At 39.4% G+C, this 22,730-nt stretch overlaps 1 protein-coding gene across 1 annotated transcript in view; it reads right to left on the bottom strand.

The window, feature by feature from the left end:
• Positions 1 to 22,730, bottom strand: part of KIF26A (kinesin family member 26A) — a gene marked incomplete at its 5' end in the record, with an annotated part of 161,640 nt that overhangs the window by 33,892 nt on the left and 105,018 nt on the right. The window contains one exon of the mRNA XM_074209275.1: positions 14,682 to 14,865. Coding sequence (XP_074065376.1) covers positions 14,682 to 14,865 — 184 coding nt within the window. The remainder of the gene's footprint in view (positions 1 to 14,681; positions 14,866 to 22,730) is intronic.

The raw sequence follows: 22,730 nt of genomic DNA, 5'->3' as shown, positions 1-22,730 counted from the left end.
GATTCTAGGATTATCTATATGTCTGCCTAGTTTGCCTGGAAGGCAAGGAGAAAGGTTGTGGGGCATGTCAAGACTTAAGGGTCATAACTGAATTGCAGTGTATGTCAAAACCTAAATTTCTAGAAAAAATAGTTCACTACCTTCCTCTTTCTCACTACCCATGAATTCTTTCATTGTCATCTGGTTCTTGACCTCCTGATCTCTATTCAGTCACCAGCACCTAGAAGTTAGTAGTCCAAAATCTAAATTTCTAAGAACAAGACTTTAACTTATCTTTCTATGATAAAGGCCACTAATCACCTCCTCTATGTGGATATTTTTCTTTCCCTTAGCTTCCAGAACACTGATCTCTCCTGGTTCCCTTCCTACTTCTCTGACTTTTCCTTTTCTTCATTAATCTTATCAATCACAAAATATATGTATTCACTTGGCTCTGTCATAACCCCTCATCTCTTCCCTTTATACTCTCTCAAATTATGATCTTTCTCATCAGTTCTCGTAAGTTCTATTATCATCTCAAAGAATATAAGTATATAAATTCATCCCTAATTTTTTTCCTGAACTGTAGTCTTGCATCTCCAACTGCACATCTTCATTTGGATATCCCACCAGCTCCTCAAACTCAACAAGTCCAAAACAGTAGTCATCCCCTTCTCCTCAAAACCTACACCTCCTCTAAAGAACTTCTTTCTGTTACTGGTACAACAATCCTCCCAGTCACACATAGTCTTGAAATCCGAAGTCACTTTTTACTTTTCTCTCTCTTTTACTTTCTATATCCAGTTGGCAGCAAAGTCTTGAAGATCCTGTCTCCACCCCATTTCTCAAATCTGTCCCTTTCTCTTCACTCTCCTGGCCACCAAGCTGTTTCTGGCAATTTCAATTCTCACCTGGACTACAGTAATAGTCACCTAACAGGTCTTACTGCTTTCAGTCTTTCCATTCTCCAATCACGTAGCTGTCAAGTTAATCATCCAAAGAAACTGTCCTGACTGTGTCACTCTCCTGATCAGTGGTTACCTATTACAGCTAGGAAAAAATGCAAAGTCCTGAACCTAGCATTTAAGGTCTTATGTAATCCGGCCCCAGACTATTATCCAGCCTCATTGGTTTCTTAAATGAATCATTATGAACAAAGTTCAACAATTATCCTTAGGACCCTGAGAGGAGTAATAATCAGTTGTCCACTGGGGTGTTGAGCTGCAAATGGGAATTTGAGTAGGGGAAGGTAAGTCCACAGAAGTGACCATACTTAGCATTCTAGACAGTCCCTAACCCTAACCTTAAAGTATCATTCCATGCTTTTCTATTTATTCTGATACCTTTTACTGCCTCCATCTTCTGTACATCTTCCCCCTAAATCTAAATCGCTCAGTGGATTCTCTGTATATCCACTCTGGTCTCTTTAGAGCAATCTCTCTTTGCTTCATTAGATCTATATTTGCATTTTCAAAATTTAATTATAGAATTTACCATTCCTCCTAGATTTCAAGAGAATTTCAGGAAGGAGAAATATTTAAATCTCAGAGCATTTCTTCTTCCCTCTGCCTGCTCTGATACCAGGTCCTCATATAATGAGAGGGAAAAAAAGTCATTTCTGGCTCCTTAGAGGCATTCTGAGTAGGTCTGGAAACTCAAGTTTGAATTCCAACTTTGCCCAGGCAAGCTGCTTAAACACTGTGGCCTCAAATGTCCTCATTTATAAAATAAGATCACTTCCAGATCTATGATCCCAATCCCTCAGAAAGCTCCCAGTCTAGACTTAGTTTAGAAATTTTTAAAATTAACTAAGACATACACTGCTGTGCACTCCAGGAGAACTCAATAAATTCCCATCGATTTCCATACGCATTTACCGAGTATTCAGGACTATCAATGAATTTATTCACAAGCTTTAATCTAGCATGTTTTAAAAGCATGAGAAGACACGATTATCCTTATTCAGTACCAGGCACTCGGCTGACTCCAGAAATTCTTCTCCATTTCCGTAACAGCACAATAGTCAATCCTCATATTCTGTGACTGAATAAAGAACTTAGCCCTGTAGCAATAAAAATCATGAAAGCATGTTGGCAGGGGCATTGCAGATACCCCTAAAATCTGCATTGCAGGCCAAAGACACCCAGAGAAATTTATCTTGTGCAATGCACACCCACAGTTGGCTGTTCAAGCAGGTTTGTAAAGCAAGCTTATTTAGACACAAACCATTCCGAATTAAGACTTCTTACCATCAAATTACCCGATTTCATTTTCCACTGGAGAATGCCACCGTCCATTTTCCAGCGGAATCTCTTATTTCTCAACTACAGCGTAAATCAAATTACCAAAGTCTTATTTCAGAGCCAATATTTTTCATGGATTTAATTGTAAGTGACAGATATATAACCCTTGCAAAATTGGTTTACTGTGGATAGTTCTTACAAGCCTTCCATACACTCCCCCTTTCAGCATATGGCAAATTTATATGCAAAATTGCTATGCACGCAGTTGAATAGCTGGCTCTCTGGGGAAAACCTTAAAGAAACACTTTTATATTGTACTCTTTAGAAACTGGCCTCTATTAGGCACGAATCGATTCTTTATTCCCAGATGACACTAACAAAACTATTTCATTTTCAATCGGTCCTGCAAAGTAGAAGAAAATGTATCCTTCCAGGTAATTTTCGACAATTTCTTTTTTTTTCTGTTCCTTAGCCTGCCTTTAACAGGCAAATGTGTTCTGTGGATGGGAGAGCATCTCAACATAGGAATAAAGGGTTTGGGTTTTTTGTGTAGTGAGTATACATGTGTGTATGTGTGCATGTGAGTGTGTGTGTGAGTGTGTGTGTGTGTGTGTGTGTGTGTTTTCTCAGAGCTGGGCAATTCGTGTTGCTTTAAGAAATGTTCCTCTCACCAGGAAACCAATGACAAGAGGAGGGGTAGAAGGGGGGGGGGGGAGTTAGGAATTAAACACCAATTTGTTATTTGTCATCAAGGAAACAGTCAAAGCACGGCCAGGCACTGAGAGGTCCCATCAACCTGGTGATCCAGGGAGTCAATGGGCTTCTTGGTACTTAGCTGGGGCCCCAAGAAAAAATAGAAGGAGGGAAGAGACAGAGAAGCTAATGATTAAACAACATACCGGCCGGGACACTCAGACAACAATGTGTGGTCTTGCTGATGCCCAGTTTGTGAACTGGTTGTTGGTTCATGCCTTCCTTTGAGCACCTCTTTCCCATTGTCTTTTACGGAAGGGATTTTATTATTTCTATTGGGGTGGGGATGGGGGGGGGGGGGTAAGAAGCTGCCAGCATCTTTGGAAGAGATGTGCGCTTTAAGTGGTTCTTCTATTTGCTAAGATATTACAAAGAGAGCTCTGAATAGTACCCCACAAGGTGGGGGGGAATCTTACATGAAAAGGCTTCCAGCTACACAGTAGTGTTCTCAGAGACAGTGGGGGGGGGGGATTAGGATTCGACTCAGCCCCAGTGAAAAGGATGTCTTTTTTTTTAATACCACAATATGATAAATTATCTTAAGTAGCACATTAATGTCAGAAATTGAGCATAATCTAACTTCTTTTCAGTGACAATATTAAATGGCTTTCAGATACCTTTCCTCCCATTCTGACATTAAAGTTAATGGCATCCAGGGAGACCAGGCACAGGTTTTGTTGTTTTGGGATTTTTTTTTTTAAGGATCTAGTTGGGTTTTTTTTAATTTCTCCCCCCATACTGGCTCCTTCTGTTTAAAAAAAAAAGAGGTTCAAACCTAAATGGTCTGAACTCTGGTTGTCATCAGTGAACAGAAAAAGGGGGGACCAAGTTGGCCAATGATAGACAGTCAATAGCTTAGGAAATTTCATTCATTGTAAGAATACAGAATCACACAATCTCATGATTTAAAGGGAACTCAGAGGAAGTTTTCTCTATTCATAATCTCAGAAGTTTTAGAATCAGAAGGGACCTGAGTGACCCCTTAGACCAATTCATAGCTGAACAGAATCCCCACTACAACCTAACATATTGAAAAATGGTCATTAAGTCTGTTTTTTTTAAGATTTCTTAGGAGGAGGAAGCCTCCTCCCCAAAGACATCCCATTCCACCTCTGGCCATCTCTAATTATTGGGAAATCTTTTTTTTTTTTACATGAAGCCTAAATCTACTGTTCCTACTTCTTCCCTTGGGAGCCAAGAGAACAAGATGAATCACATGATAACCCTTAAAATCCTTGAAGATAATTATCATATATCCCCACACTCCTTATAAGGCTTCTTCATCATTCTAGCTACCATCTTTTAAATGTCTTTGGACTTTGTCAAAGTCCTTCCCAAAACTCAACACTCCTAACTAAACAATACTCCAAACAGTTCTGACCAAGGCAGGGAAAGAGGATGTAAATGATTTCAAGGTACCTGAGATATTTCCTTCATTGTCTCTCCTGGTCTTCTCTTGTTTGAGAATAGCAAACATGAGAAATAATTAAATTCCAGAAAATATTTCTTAACTACCTTTTTGTGTACGGACACCTATGTGGCACTTGAGAGTTTGCAAAGAACTAGCCATCCCACAATTCATTTGAGTAGCCTTACAATATAGATCTTACAGGCCTCTTTAGACAGATTGGGAGAGTTGAGGCTGGAGGTGTTGAGAGATTTGTCAATGACCATAAGACTACTAAGTACATATCCAGTGGGCCATTCCACCTCAAAAAGATGGTGGATGTAGCAATATCATTCAGGTCTAACTCTACTTAATGACAGCTAGGTGATGCAGTAAATAAGAGTACTGCATCTTTGAGAATTCAAATCCAGACTCAGACACTTATCTGCTGTGTGATCCTGGGCAAGTCACTTAACCTGTATGCCTGTTCTTCATCTGCAAAATGAGCTGAAGAAGGAAATGACAAACCATTCCAATCTCTTTTACAAGAAAATTCCAAACAGGATCATGAAGAGTTAGGAAAAACTGAAAAACAATTGAATCACTGCCTCAATAAAACTCTGCTTAGGCTAGGTCTACACTAACCATCAATGTGGATTTAGTGGAAATGGAATTGGAAATAACTGAGATCCAATCCCAGCTCTGCTTCTTATTATGTGACTTGAATGTTACCTCTCTTCCCCACCCAAGGTCAGGTCCGCTAGACTCTATCTAGTCACTACTCCTGAGTCTCCAATTAGTACAAACTTCTTACTTTCTCCTATATATATAATAGAATATATATAGCCCCAATCCCCAAAGCACGGTCATCTAGTGATCTCTGCCAGAAGCTCTATTTCCACAACCTAGGAATAGACTCCTTAAGATGCTAAGTATAAAGAAACAACTTACCTTAGCTCTAGTTATGTTTTGAAAAATTAGTGTTAAAATAGCACATTACCAGATGATCTGCTCCCTCTCCCTGGGGCAGCCTCCTGACCAGTGGCTCATCCCATCCTAGGGCTCTCCCATGACAGAAAAATGTCACATCCCTTCCCCCAGGTGAAGGTACCTTACAGTCAGACACAGTTATGTGGTGCCTGACTTAGATGCTAAAATTCCTAGTTATAGTTCTGGCATATAATGCGATTATAATCTTGACATGTGTGATATTTGTATTATACACTACCTTATATTATAAGTGTTTTATCTTCTATTCCTCCAACCAGATTAAAAACTCTTTTTAGACAGAAATACTGTCTTCTTTTACTCTCAGACACAAGGCTGGGCACACCATAGGCCTTGGAAAATCTCACCGTCTTTTGCTTAGTCTAGACCTCTGAGAAGCTTGAGGCATAATCATCAAGACTTGGCTGCTTTTCTTGGCCCAGAGTTTATAGCACAGATAGGTTTCTCCTGTTCAAGAAACTCCCCTGGATTATCTCAAGGCCTATCTCCCATACCTCAGCTGGTTAATGCATCAGGCTAATGAGACCAAGGTCATGGATTCTATCCCCACAAGGGCCAATTAGCTTTGCTCTATTCCAGGGCCACAATGCACCCCTGCTTTGTAAATATGGGTTAGTGGTTGTGTGTATGTAGGGGAGGGATTGGTTCATTGGCACTCAAGAATTCATTTAAAGTTCATGCAACGAGGAGGATATGATGCCAGAAAAGAGTATTAGACCCCAATTAATAAATGGTCAAATGATATAAACAGTTTTCAAAGGAAGAAATCTTAAGCTATCAACAGCCATATGAAAAAAATTACCAATAATTAGAGAATTGCAAATTAAAACAACTCTGAGGTTCTATCTCATTCATCAGATTGGAAAAGAAAAAGAAAATTACAAATGTTAGAAGGATTATGAGAAAACAGGAACATTAATGCACACTAATATAATGGTGAAGTTGTTAAATAGTTGGACCATTCTGGAAAGCAATTTGGAATTATATATAAAAAGTCATTAAATACCCTTTGGCCCAGTGATACCTTTTACTAGGCTTATGTCCCTGAAAATATCAGAGAGGGAAAAACCCATTTGTACAAAAATAGTTATTGTAGCTCTTTTGTAATGGCAAAGAAATGGAAACTAAGGAGGTGTCCATCAAATGAGGAATGCCTAAATGAATGATGGGATATGAAGGTGATAGAATATTAGGAAGGATGAAAGGGGTGATTTCAGAGAAACCTGAGAAGATTTGCATGAACAAACATAAAGTAAAATGAGCAGAATCAACAATACAATTTATTCAACAACAATACTGTAGATGAAAACTTGCATATAGTGAACTTATTAATAAATAACTTATTGACTTATTAACTTGACTTTGTTGATCCATTCAATAACCAGCTAAGATTCTATAGAACCAAGGCTGAGCAATGTTGACAGAGAGGTGATGGATTTAAGATGCAAAAATATGACACACATTATTGAACATGGTCAATGAGGGAATGAATCTGTTTTGTTTGATGATATATATTTACTATTGAGAGTTGTTTTTCTCTTCAAGAGATAAAGAAAGGGGGGAGGGAGAAATTCTTATTAAATGATATGTGTGTGTGAATATAAGCACGTGTATCAATACATCGCATTATACATTACATGTGAGGACACATATATGCATGCACACACACATACCATATATTTGAAAGTATTGGACCTGAAATCAGGAGTCTTGGCTCAGGACAATCTCAGTTTTTCTCCTCTGTAAAATAGAATTATTAATACCTGAAGAACCTACCTCTTAAAGATTGTTGTAAGGAAAATAGTTTGTAGACAATAAAGTATTTCATAGAATAAAAGGCATTCCATGAATATTAAATAGAGAATTCTTAAGTCACTACTGTGAGCAGCCTCAAGTTAAGTCTTTGCCGAAAGTCTGTTCATGGTCTAGAGGTCATCATAGACTTCCAAAAACTAGCTGGGCCAGGCAAGAGAACTCTAGATATTTCAGACCTGAAGACTAACCTAACCTTAGAAGAACAAAGAGATTCATCATCAGAGTACTGGTCACAATAATTCATGAACACTACCCTTGAAGGTATGGGTGGGTGTGATATGTGTTGGCAGACGGAATATTCATCCCAATAAAATTCTAATTTCAAGATTCATTCTGTGCACAGTGCTGGAAAAGTTCAAAGATAAGTAAGATATTTCCCTACTAGTTAAAGAGTTCAATCTAATAGGGAAGCTAAGATATACACAATTTTTGAAAAGTGTTTTTGGTTCATATTTTTTTGGCATAAAAACTCCTTGTACAGATACAGATCTGAAATATTCTGCTATTTATAAACTTAGAGAGTAGCCTGGGACATAATGTATTCCAGGTGACATGCCAGTGTGTGTGGATACAGCACCAATCCTGGATTTAGGAAGACCTGAGTTCAAATCTAGCTTCAGACACTTAATATTTATCTAGCTGTGTGACTTTGGGCAAGTCACTCTTAACTCCGTTGCCTTGCAAAAAAGCAAAAAAAAAAAAAAAAGGCAATGGTTGACATGCTGAGCCCATATAGAAATGTACTTAGAAATAAAGCTAGAAAGACAAATAGGACCAATCAATGGAGGGTCCTGAATGCTAGAATATTTTGGACTTGACCTTGCAAACAAGATTGTGCAAACAGGCCATATTGCTACTTAATTCAAAGATAAATTTAAATGCTTACTATATGAAAGGGCAACCTCCCTCAAATAATCACACCTATGTAAGCTTATCTGTTTAGAGGGTATATTCTCCTAAATAGAATATAATAAGCTCCTCAAAGACAGGAACTGGTTTTTGTTGATAACTCAACTAGCACCTAGCCCTGGTGTCTTAAACACAGTAGGTGTTTAACATGCTCACTGGTGAAAGCCTCGGGCTGGAGGCTGGGGGTTGTTGTTGTTAAATACTTTTTAGTCAAGTCTGATTCTTTATGATTCCTTTTGAATTTTCTTGGCAAAAATACTGAAGGGGTTTGCCATTTCCCTCTCCACCTCATTTTATAGATAGTAAGTATCTGAGGCTAGATTTGAACCCAGGTCTTCCTGCTCCAAGTCCAGCATTCTACTATTCATCATGGCAAGAAGAGAGGAGAGACAAAGTATTATCAGAAATTTGGGGAGAATCACCTGCTAGGTAGTGATAGTATTCAGTGACTGTGATTTGTTGAGCCACAAGAAGGCCATTCTTCTAGACACATGGTCCCCACATGAAGTCTATGCTGTGATTTTATTTTTAAACACACAAAACATTCCACAGCAGAATTTTATTGCCAGCTCACTGAGGTTTGAGGGGAGAATGTTTTCAGTAAACAAAGTATACCACCATAGCACAGAAAGTATAATTCTAGAAAGGAAGGAAAGCTGAGTCCCTGTGAAGGGCACACTACTTATTCCAATGATCTCTTCTATGTGAATTATCAGGAATTTCCTCGCTAATCAAACACATGGGGATAAGAAGGGAGTCAATCCTTGTGGGTCAGAAAAACTGCCTGGACTATCCCACCTCATGCCTCAGCTGAGCTGTCATGGGGAGTGGGGAAAAGAAGGGAGGTCTGGTCTTGCTTCTCCCAACCACAAGCTCTGAACCCTGGAAGCTCAAGGAAAAGCTCACAGCTGGCATGAAAGCCATCAAAGAAACCCATCACCAACACAAATGATGCCAAGGCAACCACAAATTCCTGTAGAGTCTGGCATCTGGAACCCAGAACTGTCAAGTTGGTTGGTGGCCAACAAAAATCCTATTTGCCTTCTCTGGTCCCTGCCTGCAGCCCCTTCAAGAAATGACCTTTAATGCACTGATCAAGTATGTGCTACTTAACTATGTTTGTGTCTTATTAATCTGTGAGCCCCATGAAGGTATTACCTATGGTTTACCTAAAATTTGTGTCTTCTCTACCATCAATCCCATGCTCTATACACAGCAAGCTTATAGATGTAAGCAGGACTCACTCCTATCTGACTTATCCTAGCATTTCCTTCTGTTGTTACTGTTGAGTCATCATTTCAGTCATGTCCTCCTCTCCGTGACACCATTTGAGCTTTTCCTAGCAAAGATCCTAGAACGGTTTGCCCCTTTCTTCTCCAGCTCATTTTACAGATAAGGAAACTGAGGCAAACAAAGATTAAGTGACTTTCCAAGTGTCACACAGCAAGCAAGGCTCTGAGACCAGATTTGAACTCAAGAAGATGAGTAATAAATGTAATAATGATTCAACGCATTACACATTTTTTAAAGATTCAGATGTAGCCTCATTGATGTAAGGAACTTCTATAGGAAGAAACTCTTTATATCAAAACATATTTGCAATTCCTCTGAGAAGTTCATTGACTTCCCCTGGGTCACAGAGCCAATGTGTCAGAGGTAGAAGTGGAACTTTGATCTTCCTAGCTCTGAGGCCTTTCTATCTATTGCCCCTCAATGCTTCTTGCTGTACATATAGCGGATAAATAATAAAAAAAAATAAAAATAAAAAATAGCTACTGACTGAGAGGACAAGATGGAACAGGCAAACATCCCACAATGATGAGGACAGACTGACTTTTAAGGGCATGGCCAAGAGAGAGAGACATCTGTTCATTATTATCCCCTTTGGGAAAAGGGGTGGGGGAGAAAGGGGAATGGCAGTGGCTGTTCTTACTGAAGATATTACCAAAGATGACTATATCAGCAAACCACAGAATATGGGAAAACAGAAAATTCAAACATTATGCAGAATGTCCTTGTTTCTCTGAATGTTGTATTCCTACTTTTAATGAGCAAAAAACTGGAAAGCCAGCTTTGAAACAAGAAGAATGCTGACCTCAGAGCAAATGCGGAGTCCTGTGTTCACCAGAGTCAAGGAGAACAATGACAAATAGACCTCATCCGGGATGATGAGGAAACCATGTCTGGAGACTATGTCACAGCAAATTAAGTCATTGAGCATGTCATGTCTGGGGAAGAGAAGGTTGAGCAGGAACATTGCAGATGTCTTCAATGAACTGTCCTATCACAGAGATTTGATTTGTTCTAGTTTGGCCCTCAGGAGTAGGGTTAGGTGGCACAGTTGATAGAGTGTAGGATCTGTAATCAGAAAGATCTGATTGCCAATTCTGTGTGATTTTGAGAAGGTCAGGTAACCCTGTTTGCCTCAGTTTCTTGTTCTGTAAAGTGAGCTGCAGAAGGAAATGGGAAAGCACTGCCAAGAAAACCTCAACAGGGGTTATGAAGAGTCAGACACACCTGAATAATTACTTGGTCCTAACAGCAGGAAAAAAAGAGCAATACATGAAGAGAATGAGAGAAAAATTAATTTCATAACTAAGAATTAGAATTATTCAATAATATATATTCCACAAAGACTTTTAATCACCTACTAAGTGCAGACCTGGTCCTGAAAGATAAGACATGGTACCTGGCCAAAAAATGATAAAACAGGCTGTCTTTGAGAAGTAGGAACATAAAATTTGGAACTGGAAGGGTTCTTAAGTGTTGATCAAACTTTACTTTCAGCTTACAGATAAGTAGCACAGTCAGAATTGCTTACAACCATTAAAAATTAGCACCTGGGAATTGAGGTGATGCTCATCCATTGGAGAATGACTAAACAAGATGTAGTATATGATTGAAGTGAAACACTATTGTGTTATAAGAAATGATGAGCAGGATGGTTTCAGAAACACCTGGGAAGATTTCTATGAACTAATGCAAAGTGAAGAGAGCAGAACCAGGAGAATGCTGTACATAATAAGAGCAGTATTGTAATAATGATCAACCATGAAATACTTAGCTACTCTGATCAAGACAATAACCTATGACAATTCTAAAGGATTCATGATGGAAAATGCTAACCACCCCCAGAGAGAATTGATGAACTCTAGGTGCAGACTGAAACATATTTTTTCACTTTCTTTTTTTGTAACACGGCTAATTTGGAAATACGTTTTACATGATTTAAAACATATAATTGATATCACATTGCTTAGGGAAGGGGCCAAAAAGAGGGAGAGAATTTGAAACTCAAAATTTTTTTAAAAACAAATGTCAAAAATAATGATTTTTTTAAATTAGCACACACATGAATGTAGATAGATACATGCACACATACATATAAAGATATCAAGATATAATCACACTCATAAGAGATGCACCTGTGCACACACACCATTCAAATATCAGGCCCCAAAGGCACCCTCTGTTACCGGAGAATCTCAAGCAGAGGTTGAATCACCTCTTGTCAGGGAAGTTGTGGTAGAATAATGGGGAAAAAATTAGTAGTATACTAGAAATATCGCTAGATTTAAAGTCATATGAGCTGAGATCAAATTCCAGGTCTGCCACTTAGAAGCTGTGTGATTTTTTAGAGCAAGTCACTTTCTCTTTCTAGGCCTCAGTTTCTTAATTTTTTAAAACGGTGCAATTCTATACTAAGAGACCTATCAAGTCTCTTCAATTCTAATGTCCTTTAGTCCCATGAGGAATCTCCCAATTTGAGTTCTGTAATGACCAAGATGCCTTCACTGAGACTGAAGTTGACCAGCTCTACACTTTATCCCTGATGAGATTTTATTTTAAGAAGCCAAATGTGATGGGGGCAGCTAGGTGGCACAGTGGATAAAGCACTGGCCCTGGAGTCAGGAGGACCTGAGTTCAAATACAGCCTCAGACACATAATAATTACCTAGCTGTATGACCTTGGACAAGTCATTCAACCCCACTGCCTTGTAAAAAAAATTTTTAAATTAAGAAGCTGAATGAGGAAGACCATGATCCTCTTTAGTCTGAGTATCCCTCTGAGCACAAAAACAGATCTTCAGACCCACACTCACAATGACACACAGACACAGTGGTGCTACATACTCACAGAGACCCTCACACACACATTAGACCCCAATCACCTCTACAGAGGATACCTACAGACCTTCAAACACACCTACACAGAGACTCATACTTAAAATACTATTTGTGAACTCATACAGTGGAAGCTTCATCACCACCACCCACAGCTGTATATCCAAAGAACCTTAGATACATACACAAAGAGATGACCACACATCCACAGAAATTCATTTCCACAGAGATTTAAATGCCCACATATACTCAAAGAGATGAACCCCACATAAATACACAGAGACAGACTCATGTGCTCACATTTTCATGCTTACATTTAAACTCCAGATCTGCTTCGCATCAGAGATGGCCACACACACATCCACATTCTCACAACCACCCAAAAGATTTCATATCCATAAAGATGAGCACAAACATAATGTCAATAAATAACCCAGAGATGCATGCACACTTACATATAGAAACAAAACAATATCAAAAACTAGACCCACATATATACCTCCACACCCAGAGCTATCATCATTACCCCAGGACCTGAAGGCACCATTTTTTGGTTCTCTCTCCAATAAACCTAGAAAGGGAAGCCTCTGACCTCCCACCATCTCACACTCCCTCCCTCCCTCCCTCAGTGTAAATTGGCTTGGCTCTGCATATTTTAGCTCTCCATTGATTTGATTTCTCTTCTCTTAATTCCCACTATCAGACTTAAAATGCAATGTTATTTTCTCAATTACTATTAAATACTAAGCACCATAGATTCAGACATTTTTCAGGGTAGGAATTGTAAGAAGTGCCCTGAAGTGATAGACAGGGAGACCTGAGTCCAAGTCTTTACTGAAGTCATTCAACAAGCCTTTATTTAATCAATCACACTGACTGATTGGATGACATCATTTCAGGGACCTGAAGTCAATCACAAGGAATCTTGTGAGTTGGGGGGGGGGGGGCAGGAGGGAGGGAGGGAAAAAGAGGCATAATCCCTAGACTGCAACCACATTTTCTTTTCACTGCCCACAATAATGTGGTCACCAAACTGAGTCTCATTTTTTCTCATCTATGAAATGAGGATAATATTTATAAATACCTCATAAAGTGTTGTGAAGAAAGTGCTTTGTAAGTCTTAAAGTGTTATATATAAATACGAGGAGTTATTTATCTTCATAACAGCAATGATAATCATGTACAAATAGTCTCTGCTAGATTACTCTTCCTAAAACACTGCTTTTAGTGAGTCACTCTCTTGCTCAAAATATTTCAATGATTTTCTACTGCTGTCTACAGTGTGGTTTATATCTCTAATATGTTATCCATCTCAGTTCCCATACCACCTCTTCATATTCTTGAAGGTGATAGGAAAAACACAACTTGAGATTAGCAGGTATATTAACAAGCAACACAACTTCCAAAGGTAACTAAAAGCATAATGCTCTTGGTGATATGAATAGGACCATCTCCCAACAGTGGTAGAAATAAAGAAGCAGAGGAGAAAGAATAATAGATGAGTTCAGATGTTCTCTCCCTTAGTAGCCTTGTGATCCAGGGTAGGTTACTTTTCTAACAGGTCATTAATGCCACCATCTTCCCTCCCTCTCTCGATGTGGTTTCCAAAAGCATAAAATAGGGATTATAACACTTGCCCTGCCTCCCTCCTTGAGTTGTCATGAAGATCAAGTATAATGATGGTTTGTCATTTCTTAGGCATTATTATTTGCTAAGAGAACAAGAAGAGGGGCAACCAGGATAAAGCACCAGACCCGAGGTTCAAATTTGACCTCAGACATTTTATATTCAATAGCTGTGGGGTGTCACTTAAACCCATAACAGAGAGGAGAGAGAGAGAGAGAGAGAGAGAGAGAGAGAGAGAGAGAGAGAGAGAGAAGAAAATCATCTCTGGCAATCTAAGTGACAGAAGATATTTCAAAGAATGGAAGTTTCAGGATGAAAAGTTCAAGAAAAATTACAACCAACAACAGTGAAAAGAATATCCACACTGAGGAATCATAAAGCCAGGTCACTGAGTCCAACTCCCTTGTTTTATAGATGAGGAAACTGAGATCCAGTCAGGTTAAGAGATTTACTTAGGGTCACCCAGCTAGTAAACACATGAGACAGAATCAAACACAGGGCTTTTTGACTCCAAGTCTGGCACCCTACCTCAACCTCATAGGTATAGAGAAAGAAGGTAAGTTAGAAGTCTTCAAGTCCACCCCTTCATTTTACAAATGAGGAAATGAAGACCCTGAGAGAATGGGGTCACACAATAATAAGTAGAAGAGGTAGAATTTGAACCCAGGACATCTGACTGAAAATCCAAATTTTTTTTTTAATCTTGTGATCCCACCCCTCAGTTTTAGCCCAAAGCATCAAAGAATCTATAGTCCACTTCAGTAGCTCTGGCCCACTCAAAACCTTGCCATACACCCCCAAACCTGGCTCAAATCTCTTTAAGTCTGCAGACCTACCTTCCCAATGCCTGGGTTCTCCTTGGCTTTGGCCACCGATCTCAGTAAGCAGGGAGGGGCCGGGGGAGGGCTGAGCTGCAGCACACCACTGAAGTTTGTCCCGTAGATGGAAAAGTCGTGAGCTGGGGTCAGGGGTGGGTGGGGCTTCTTCTTCTTGGAGGCCAGGTTGAGCTTCTGGGCCGCTCTGTGAGGAGAAATAGGGGAGAGAGAGCAAGAGCGAGAGCGAGAGCAAGAGAGCGAGAGAGCGAGAGAGTGTGAGAGAGAGAGAGAGAGACAGAGAGAGAGAGACAGAGAGAGACAGAGAGAGACCGAGACAGAGGAAACAAGAGAGACACAGAGACACACAGAAACAGAGACAGAAAGAGAGAGAAATAGAGACAGACAGACAGACAGAGGCAGAGACAGACACACATACAGAAAGACAGAGATAGAGAGACAGAGACAAAGAGACAGAAATAGAGACAGAGAGACAGAGACAGAGAGACAGAGACAGAGACAGAGAGAGAGAGAGAGATTATGTTACATTCCATCCCATTTCTTCAATCGAGACGGGCAAAACAGATGTGCGCTGTCCCTGCTGCCTGCTTAGCAAATCAAGTCATTCCATTCTAATCAGATTTCATAAGGACACACCATCAGGAGACTAATAGAGGAAAATATGGATAGAAATATGGCTGGCAAGATAGTCTCTTAATTTCTCTCCCAGCAGAGTTTCAATTATATGGTAACTTTTTTTTCCTAGCCACTTGGCAGTTGAGTTGAAGGCTGTAGAAATCTCATTGACATCATCAATTACTGAAATCAGTCCCTTGTCACTTGGTTGGACCAGATGGGTTTTCCTAGTAGTAGTGTTTGGGAAAGTGATATCCTGGGATCTAACAAGTTACTCTGCAAAAGAAGGCATTTCTTTACATTGCAAAATATCTCCAGCTGTTTTTAGTGAAATTAACTTAAAATAAACTTGGCTCCTCATTGCCCGGAAGGTAAAATGCCAGGTCCCAAGATTGGCATTCAAGGCCTTTCACTGCCTGCTTCCAGCTTATATTTTGAGCCTTATCTTGCTTTCTACATTTTGCATCCCAACAAAGCTGAATTATTACTAACTATTCCCTATTCTCATCTTTCCTTCCCTTGTCCATTATCACTACAGGGACTGTGTCTTATATAAACTTCCTACTTCTAAAGCCTTATTCATAGCATAAGCTTATTACATTTTTTCTGAATGAAATGAATGAATATTTAGAGAGAATGCCTTTGGACAAATTCTAGACATTTGAGGCTAGAAATCCCAAAGGCAGTTCTTGCAGATTCCTGCTTAATAGTATAGAACTTTGGATGGAAACCATCAGTGAAAAATAAAAGAATGAGACATGAACACACCTGCCACTCCCACATCTAAAACTGTCCCCTCCACGATAATTTCCAGATGAAATTAGCTCAACCAGTGAGAATTCAGCTCTATACCAACCGTATCACTGGAACTCAAATTAGAACCAAAAACAAAGCAAGAGACCTCTGAGCAGAAAAAGCAGGTGGTCCCAAGTACCTGCCCTAAGCTCATGCATGCTACTCACAGGGGAGAGGGGGCCCTGAGGCTTCACTCAGAGATCATTTACTTTCATTTTACCATAATTTTTACTGAACTGGACTCCTTGGGTTCCTAGGACCACAGCAAATTAGAAACAGATGTTTAGAAAAATCACAGGATTAGGAGCCAGGAGAAGCCTTTCAGATTAGCTCGTTCTTTAGTAGGATTTAGAAGCTTTGATTTACCCAGTGTTACAGAGGTAATAAGGAACCAAGCCAGGATTCAAACCCAGTCTTCTGACTGCAAATTCAGAATTCTCACCATTATACCATACTGCCCATAAGAAGCAGGCAGTGCAGTGTGGGTAGGGTCAGTCTGACACTGAAGAAAGAGACAAAAGAACTATAAATAGCAGACACAAGAATGCAAAAGGCCCAGCCATCTGGAGACATTTAGTGTCCAGGGAAACAGTCCCCCAAGCTCCAAGAGGCCCACATGGGTATCTCTGCATTCCAGTAACTGGTGCTTCTAATAATGACTCTGAGGAGCCATCCAGCAAAACATAGACAGTTCGCATATAATGATCCAGGGGGGAAGATGATCTTAGAATTGTAAAATATCAGGGATGATGGAGATCACCTATTTCAGTGGTTATCAATTTGGGGGGGGGGGTAATAAGAGGGACTCAGAACTATACTAGTCTTTGCTACAAAAAATTAGGGATACAAATTATATACATTGGCAAAATGATGGGGGAGTTGAATATTAGTTCTGTACAATCCAGGTTAGACCTGGAAAAAGTTGCTGCTATAGAATGCCCTTTGAGAACCATGGATTGAATTCTCACATTCATTTTACAGATGGGATCAAGGTAGAAGCTGGTGAGTCAGCTCTCAAACCTGGGTCTTTTGAATTCAAATCTACTTCTTTTCTCACCATATTACAGTGATCCTCATATATTATAACTTTCTACTTTTCAATGTATATATACATATATATATACATATATATAATATATATATATATATATATATATTAGCTGGTATCCTTAAAAATAGCAACAAAAATAACAAAATGAAAGACTATTTACAGGATATCAACTTGTCCCAGGATCAGATAGAAATATGAACCCCAACAAAAAAGATGAGAAGAATTAAATTATGGTGATAAATGATAAGGGTGGAAGAACCCAAGTGTGGAATCAAAAGACCCTGCAAAAGTAGCATCCTCTACATGATCTCAATCGAGAGTATATCCATGAGGCAGCTAGGTGGCGCAGTGGATAGAGAGCATGGGCTTTAGAGTCAGGAGGACCCAAGTTTAAAAATGACCTCAGACATTTAACAATTACTTAGCTGTGTGGCCTTGAGCAAGTCACTTAACTCCATTGCCTTGCAGAAACAAAAACAAAGACAAAAACAAAAAACAAAAAAGAGCATATTCACAAAATAGCATGGAATATAGTTGAGTCATCCAAATTTATGAAAATGGGGAAGTTTGTGATTGACAATTCAGGAACAAATCACTGCTATCAGAAATTACAGAAGGCTTCTCATTAAGAGTTACAGACTGTGATAGATGTAGATATGCAAAGAAGCACCTAACAAATATCTAGGAAGATATGATTCAGTGGCTAGAAATATACATCACTCATTATTTTTCATAGACTGATATTCAGTAAATATTCATACTTATAAATAGAGACCTCAAAATACTCTGGAGAACTCAACCAATAAATTATGCTCATGATCTCCAAGATATATGGAACAAATAACTTTCAAAATCTAGAGACCAACAGAAGACATCAAAATCATGAGCATGAGGTACATGCCATTCCTGTTTGTTAGAGAGAATGATATGAATACTTTTACTCAACTACAAAGGGTAGTTATTTTATCACTCATGTAATGATCAGTAGAATATCAAGTATGAAAGAACAGGATAGAAACTTGCTTTAAGACCATTTCTATCTCAATGTCAGTAATGACATTCAGTAATAACAGTAATGAATGACTAAAGAAATGATGGTGATGATGATGATGGAAGAAGAGAAGAGGAGGAAAAGGGGGGGGAGGAGCAAAAGGAGATAGTGTGACATAATCAATGGAGAATAGCTCCAGACTCAGTTCCAGTTCCACCTTCCACGGATTCTGGCTGTGTGACCCTATGCATATCACTGGGTCCAGGGCAACACTCTAGGAACCAAGAATTGAAGAAAAGTTGCAAAGCTGGATTGGTGGTTGTTGTTTATTATCCCCATTTGGAGGTTTTTTTGGAAAAGTGGCTTGCCATTTCCTTCTCCTTACAGATTAGAAAATTTAGCAAACAGGATTAAGTGACTTGCTCAGGGTCATATAGTTAGTGTCTAAGGCCAGATCTGAACTCAGGAAGATACTCTTATCTTACTGCTCCACCTGTTGCTCTGATTTACTTTGGTAGAAACAGCTTACTCTCCCAAAATTGCCCTTCCAAATGAAACCATGGTCTGTGCAAAATTATTGCTGTTGTTATATTATCATGCAAATTTTAAGATGCTATATTAAAGTGAAATATTTTTACATAGTCTCGGCTAATTAAAGAAGATCAAACAAATTAATAGAATAGGAGAATTATACACATTTGGCCAGCAGGAATATGTGATTTGTTTTAGAAAGATCCTCATTCTAGATGGTTAAAAACAATTTTTAAAGCTCTATTGCACAAAAGAGATGATCCAAAAAACCTGAGTCTCCATTAAAATTCATCTCCCAATAAGTTCTATTAAGGTAGGGTCTTATAGTTACATGTAAAAGGAAGAGGTTGGAGAAGATGACCTCTGAGGTCTCTTCCAGTTCTTGATCTATGATCCTAGGAGCTCTGTTCTCTACATCATGAAACCTCTTTTTAAAGAAGCATATAAAGGGAGCAATTATTCAATTTCCATATTTTAAAGTTCTTTCCAGGTTTGGCATTGTAGGTTGTGATCCTATGTTCTAAGGACTCCTTTAGCTCTGATGTTCTAGGGATCATTTTCTACTGGAAAGAAGGAAGGGAGGGAGGAAGGAACAAAGGGAGGGAGGGAGGATGGATTTATTAAGAGAATAATATAGATCTGGAGTCATAGAAGGAGAATTAAAATATTCTCTCTGATGCTTACAACTTACGTGACTTTGGGAAAATCTCCCTGAGTCTCAGTTTCTTGATGACCACTGAGATCTCTTCCAACTCCTGATCTAAAATGGGCTCACACAATCTCATTTTAAATCACTATATAAATATGGGTAATCATTCAATTTCCACATTAGAAAACTCTTTCCATGTCTGTTATTTGATGCTTCAATCCTACCTGCTCAAGCGCTTCCAGTTCTGACACTCTATATTCCCTTCCTCCAAGTTCTCATAAACTATGATTCATTCTCTACTTGAGGTCAGAAAAGGACTAAGATCTTCTTTCTGGGAAAGTCCTGATGGACTCTTGTGGTCTCTACCAGGCTGCCAAATGGCTCTATGATCTTCTGTTTTATTTCCCATTTCCCCTGATGTCTACTCATCTTCACACCTCTCAATTCTAAAGGACTTGCTCTCTCTTCCTCTCTTCCCAAAGACCGTTATTTATTTAGTCTGCCAAACAAAATCCTTGGAGTGGAACCACACCTTGGACTCTGGGGCCATGAGCCCCATCTCCCCTTCCAATTAAACCTTCCACAGAACAGCTCTATATTATCTGCCTCCCTTGCTGTGAGATCTACCGCCTGCATTTTGCTTAACTCCTTTTCTCTTTAATAGGAGTTGTCTTTTAAGATACTCCAGGGACATCCTTCCTCATAGCGAGGTGTCATAGCAGAAAATAAAAGTAATCTACGACACATTTAGGGGCACTCAAATATAACGGCGACAAGGGACAGGCCCTAACCCGCTCCTCTGAACAATCCACAGATTAGAGTACTCTCAGGGCTGCCCAGCAGGCCTACCAGAAGTTCAATTACCCTGTGCAGAGGACCAAGAGATCAGGTTTGCCTAGGGCTCGGTCAAAGCACACAAACAAATAATCATTTCTGGAGAATGGGGGGGGGGGGACTGGAGAGATGGGATGGGGTGGGGGAGAAAGGAACATGAGAAGAGCCATCATAGCCCGACATAGTTGGAAGCACATAATGGATTGCCACTTTACACATGCAAAAATAGAAAAACAGAATTATAGACACTGGGCTGGAGGGGATTTGAGACATATATTTTCCTAAACCCTTTGTTTTACAGGTAGGGAAACTGAGTCTCAGGGGAGTTAAATAACTTGCTAGATGTGTGTGTATTGACTCCCCTAATTAGAAAGTGAGCTCCTTGCAAGAACTGTCTTCCTTTTCTATGTGCATGCTCAGAGCTTGGCACTACCCAGGAGGAGCTTTAGAAATGTTTCCCCCCCCCAAGAAGGAAAGAAGAAAATAAACATTGATTAAACTCCTACTATGTAGCTTTTAGGTGCTTTAAAATTATGATCTTATTTGACTCTCATATCAGCTCTGGGAGGTAGAGACTATTATTATCTTTATGTTACAGTTGAGGAAACTGAGGTAGCCAGAAGCAATGTGACTTGCCCTGGGTCACACAGCTATAAGTGTCTGAGGTCATATTTGAACTTAGATCTTCCTGACTTCAGGACCTACGTTCTATCTATTATGCCAAGTGGCATAGCCAGGATTCTAACCAAGGTCCCATAACTCTTCATTCAGCATGTCACTGGCACCATGTAGAAGAAGCTATGCACTTAGCATATCAAAATAACTCTACAAAGTAGATAATATTACCTCACTTTTTTCATGTGACAAAAAAAAAGACAGGTCAACAAAAAAAGATATACAGATAGGTTGTCAGAAAGGTAGCAAGAAAATGGTAAAGACAGATGAATGGATAGATAGATGGGTAGGTAGGTGGATAGATAGATGAAGTAGAAAATAGATGAGAGATAGAGAGAGAGAGAGAGAGAGAGAGAGAAGGAGAGAGAAGAAAGAAAGAAAGAAAGAAAGAAAGAAAGAAAGAAAGAAAGAAAGAAAGAAAGAAAGAAATGTAAATATATAGGAAGATAGGTAGATGATACATGAAGAGAGTGCAAACAGTATCTTGAGCAAGCCCTCTCTCTTCCCAGGGTCTGAGGTATCGTTAATAAAGAATACATCATGTTTAAATAGCACTATAAGTCTTGCTTTGTATTTAACAGACATTCTCCCATTGACCCATCATACTAAGCCACCTGTAAAAGTGGGTGTTTTCCAGGCTAGAAACAGCACAGGTTTGAAATCCTTCTCAGTTGCTTATACGACCTCTTTGATTGTGAACAAATTGTTTCATCTCCCCGTCTATAAAAATGATCAGATTAGGCTCAGTGAATTCTAAAATTCCATCATCTCTAGAGCACAGGGTCATAGTTGCAAGTTTAGAAGGTATTTTAGATACCATCTGTACCAATTCCCTTATTTTATAAATGAAAAAACTGAAACCCAGGAAATTTAATATCTTAGAGGGAGTAAATGTCAGAGGTGGGATTCAAACCCAAGCTCTCCTGACTGCTAAGTCACTGCCCTTTCCAACTGAACTACATTGCCCAAAGTATGGAACCAAACAGTTCTTCCCATCCTCTATGGTTCAACCTCAGAGGTCCTGTTGAATGGAAGAAAGAAGTCTGAACTTGTGTGATAGGACTAGCATTTCCTTAACACAGTTTCATTCCTTCTACTTTCAACATAGGAAAGCTTTGCTTTGAGAGAGAGAAAGAGAGACAGACAGTCCAAAAGAGAGACAGAGATCTGATTGGCCTATTTATTTGGCCCCAGCCTCCTTGATGCATCATCCTGATCATCCAAGAGCATCAAAAGTCACAGTCATATGGATTCTAGGCCCCTCAAGTTTGCTCATGTGAGTAACCTTCTATTTCCCTGTTGACCAAATGCCCCTCACAAGGGAATGAGGGAAGTCACATGCAAAGTACCTAAGTGGCACTATACCCTTGCTGTTAGGACAAAATAAGTCTCCTTGTATCCAATATTCAATGATTTGTGAGTGCCTCGTTTCACCCCAATGTTGAACCTGAATTAAAGGAGTCCTGGGTTTGGGGTGTTGGAATGAAGAGATCTGGGTACAAGGTCCATCTCTGTTTAATCTCTCATCTGGGCTTTAGTTTGGCTTTCTGTAAAATGAATATAATGGAAGGGCAGCCGGTGACACAGTGGATAGAGTAGTCTTGGAGTTAGGAGGATCTGAGTTCAAATTTAGACTTGGCCACCTACTAGCTATGTGACCCTGAGCACAGGAGTTGCTTTAGTTTCCTCATCTGCAAAATGGGGATAAAAACAGTCTACTTCCCAGAGTTGTTGAGAGGATAAAATGAAATATTTGTAAAGTATTATATAAATGCTGGTATCATCAACAGGAATTCTTCTATTAACAACCCTGCCTGGGAGGTGGACATTCAATCTTCACTTGAAGATCCCCAATGATGAGCAATTCGCTTCTTTCCAAAGTAATCTACTCCACTTTTAGACAGTTCTTAC

Source organism: Macrotis lagotis, chromosome 1 (genome assembly GCF_037893015.1).
Source record: "Macrotis lagotis isolate mMagLag1 chromosome 1, bilby.v1.9.chrom.fasta, whole genome shotgun sequence".
Classification (NCBI taxonomy): domain Eukaryota; kingdom Metazoa; phylum Chordata; class Mammalia; order Peramelemorphia; family Peramelidae; genus Macrotis; species Macrotis lagotis.
The sequence above is the reverse complement of the archived record's forward strand: the minus strand, read 5'-3'. Positions and strand labels throughout refer to the sequence as shown.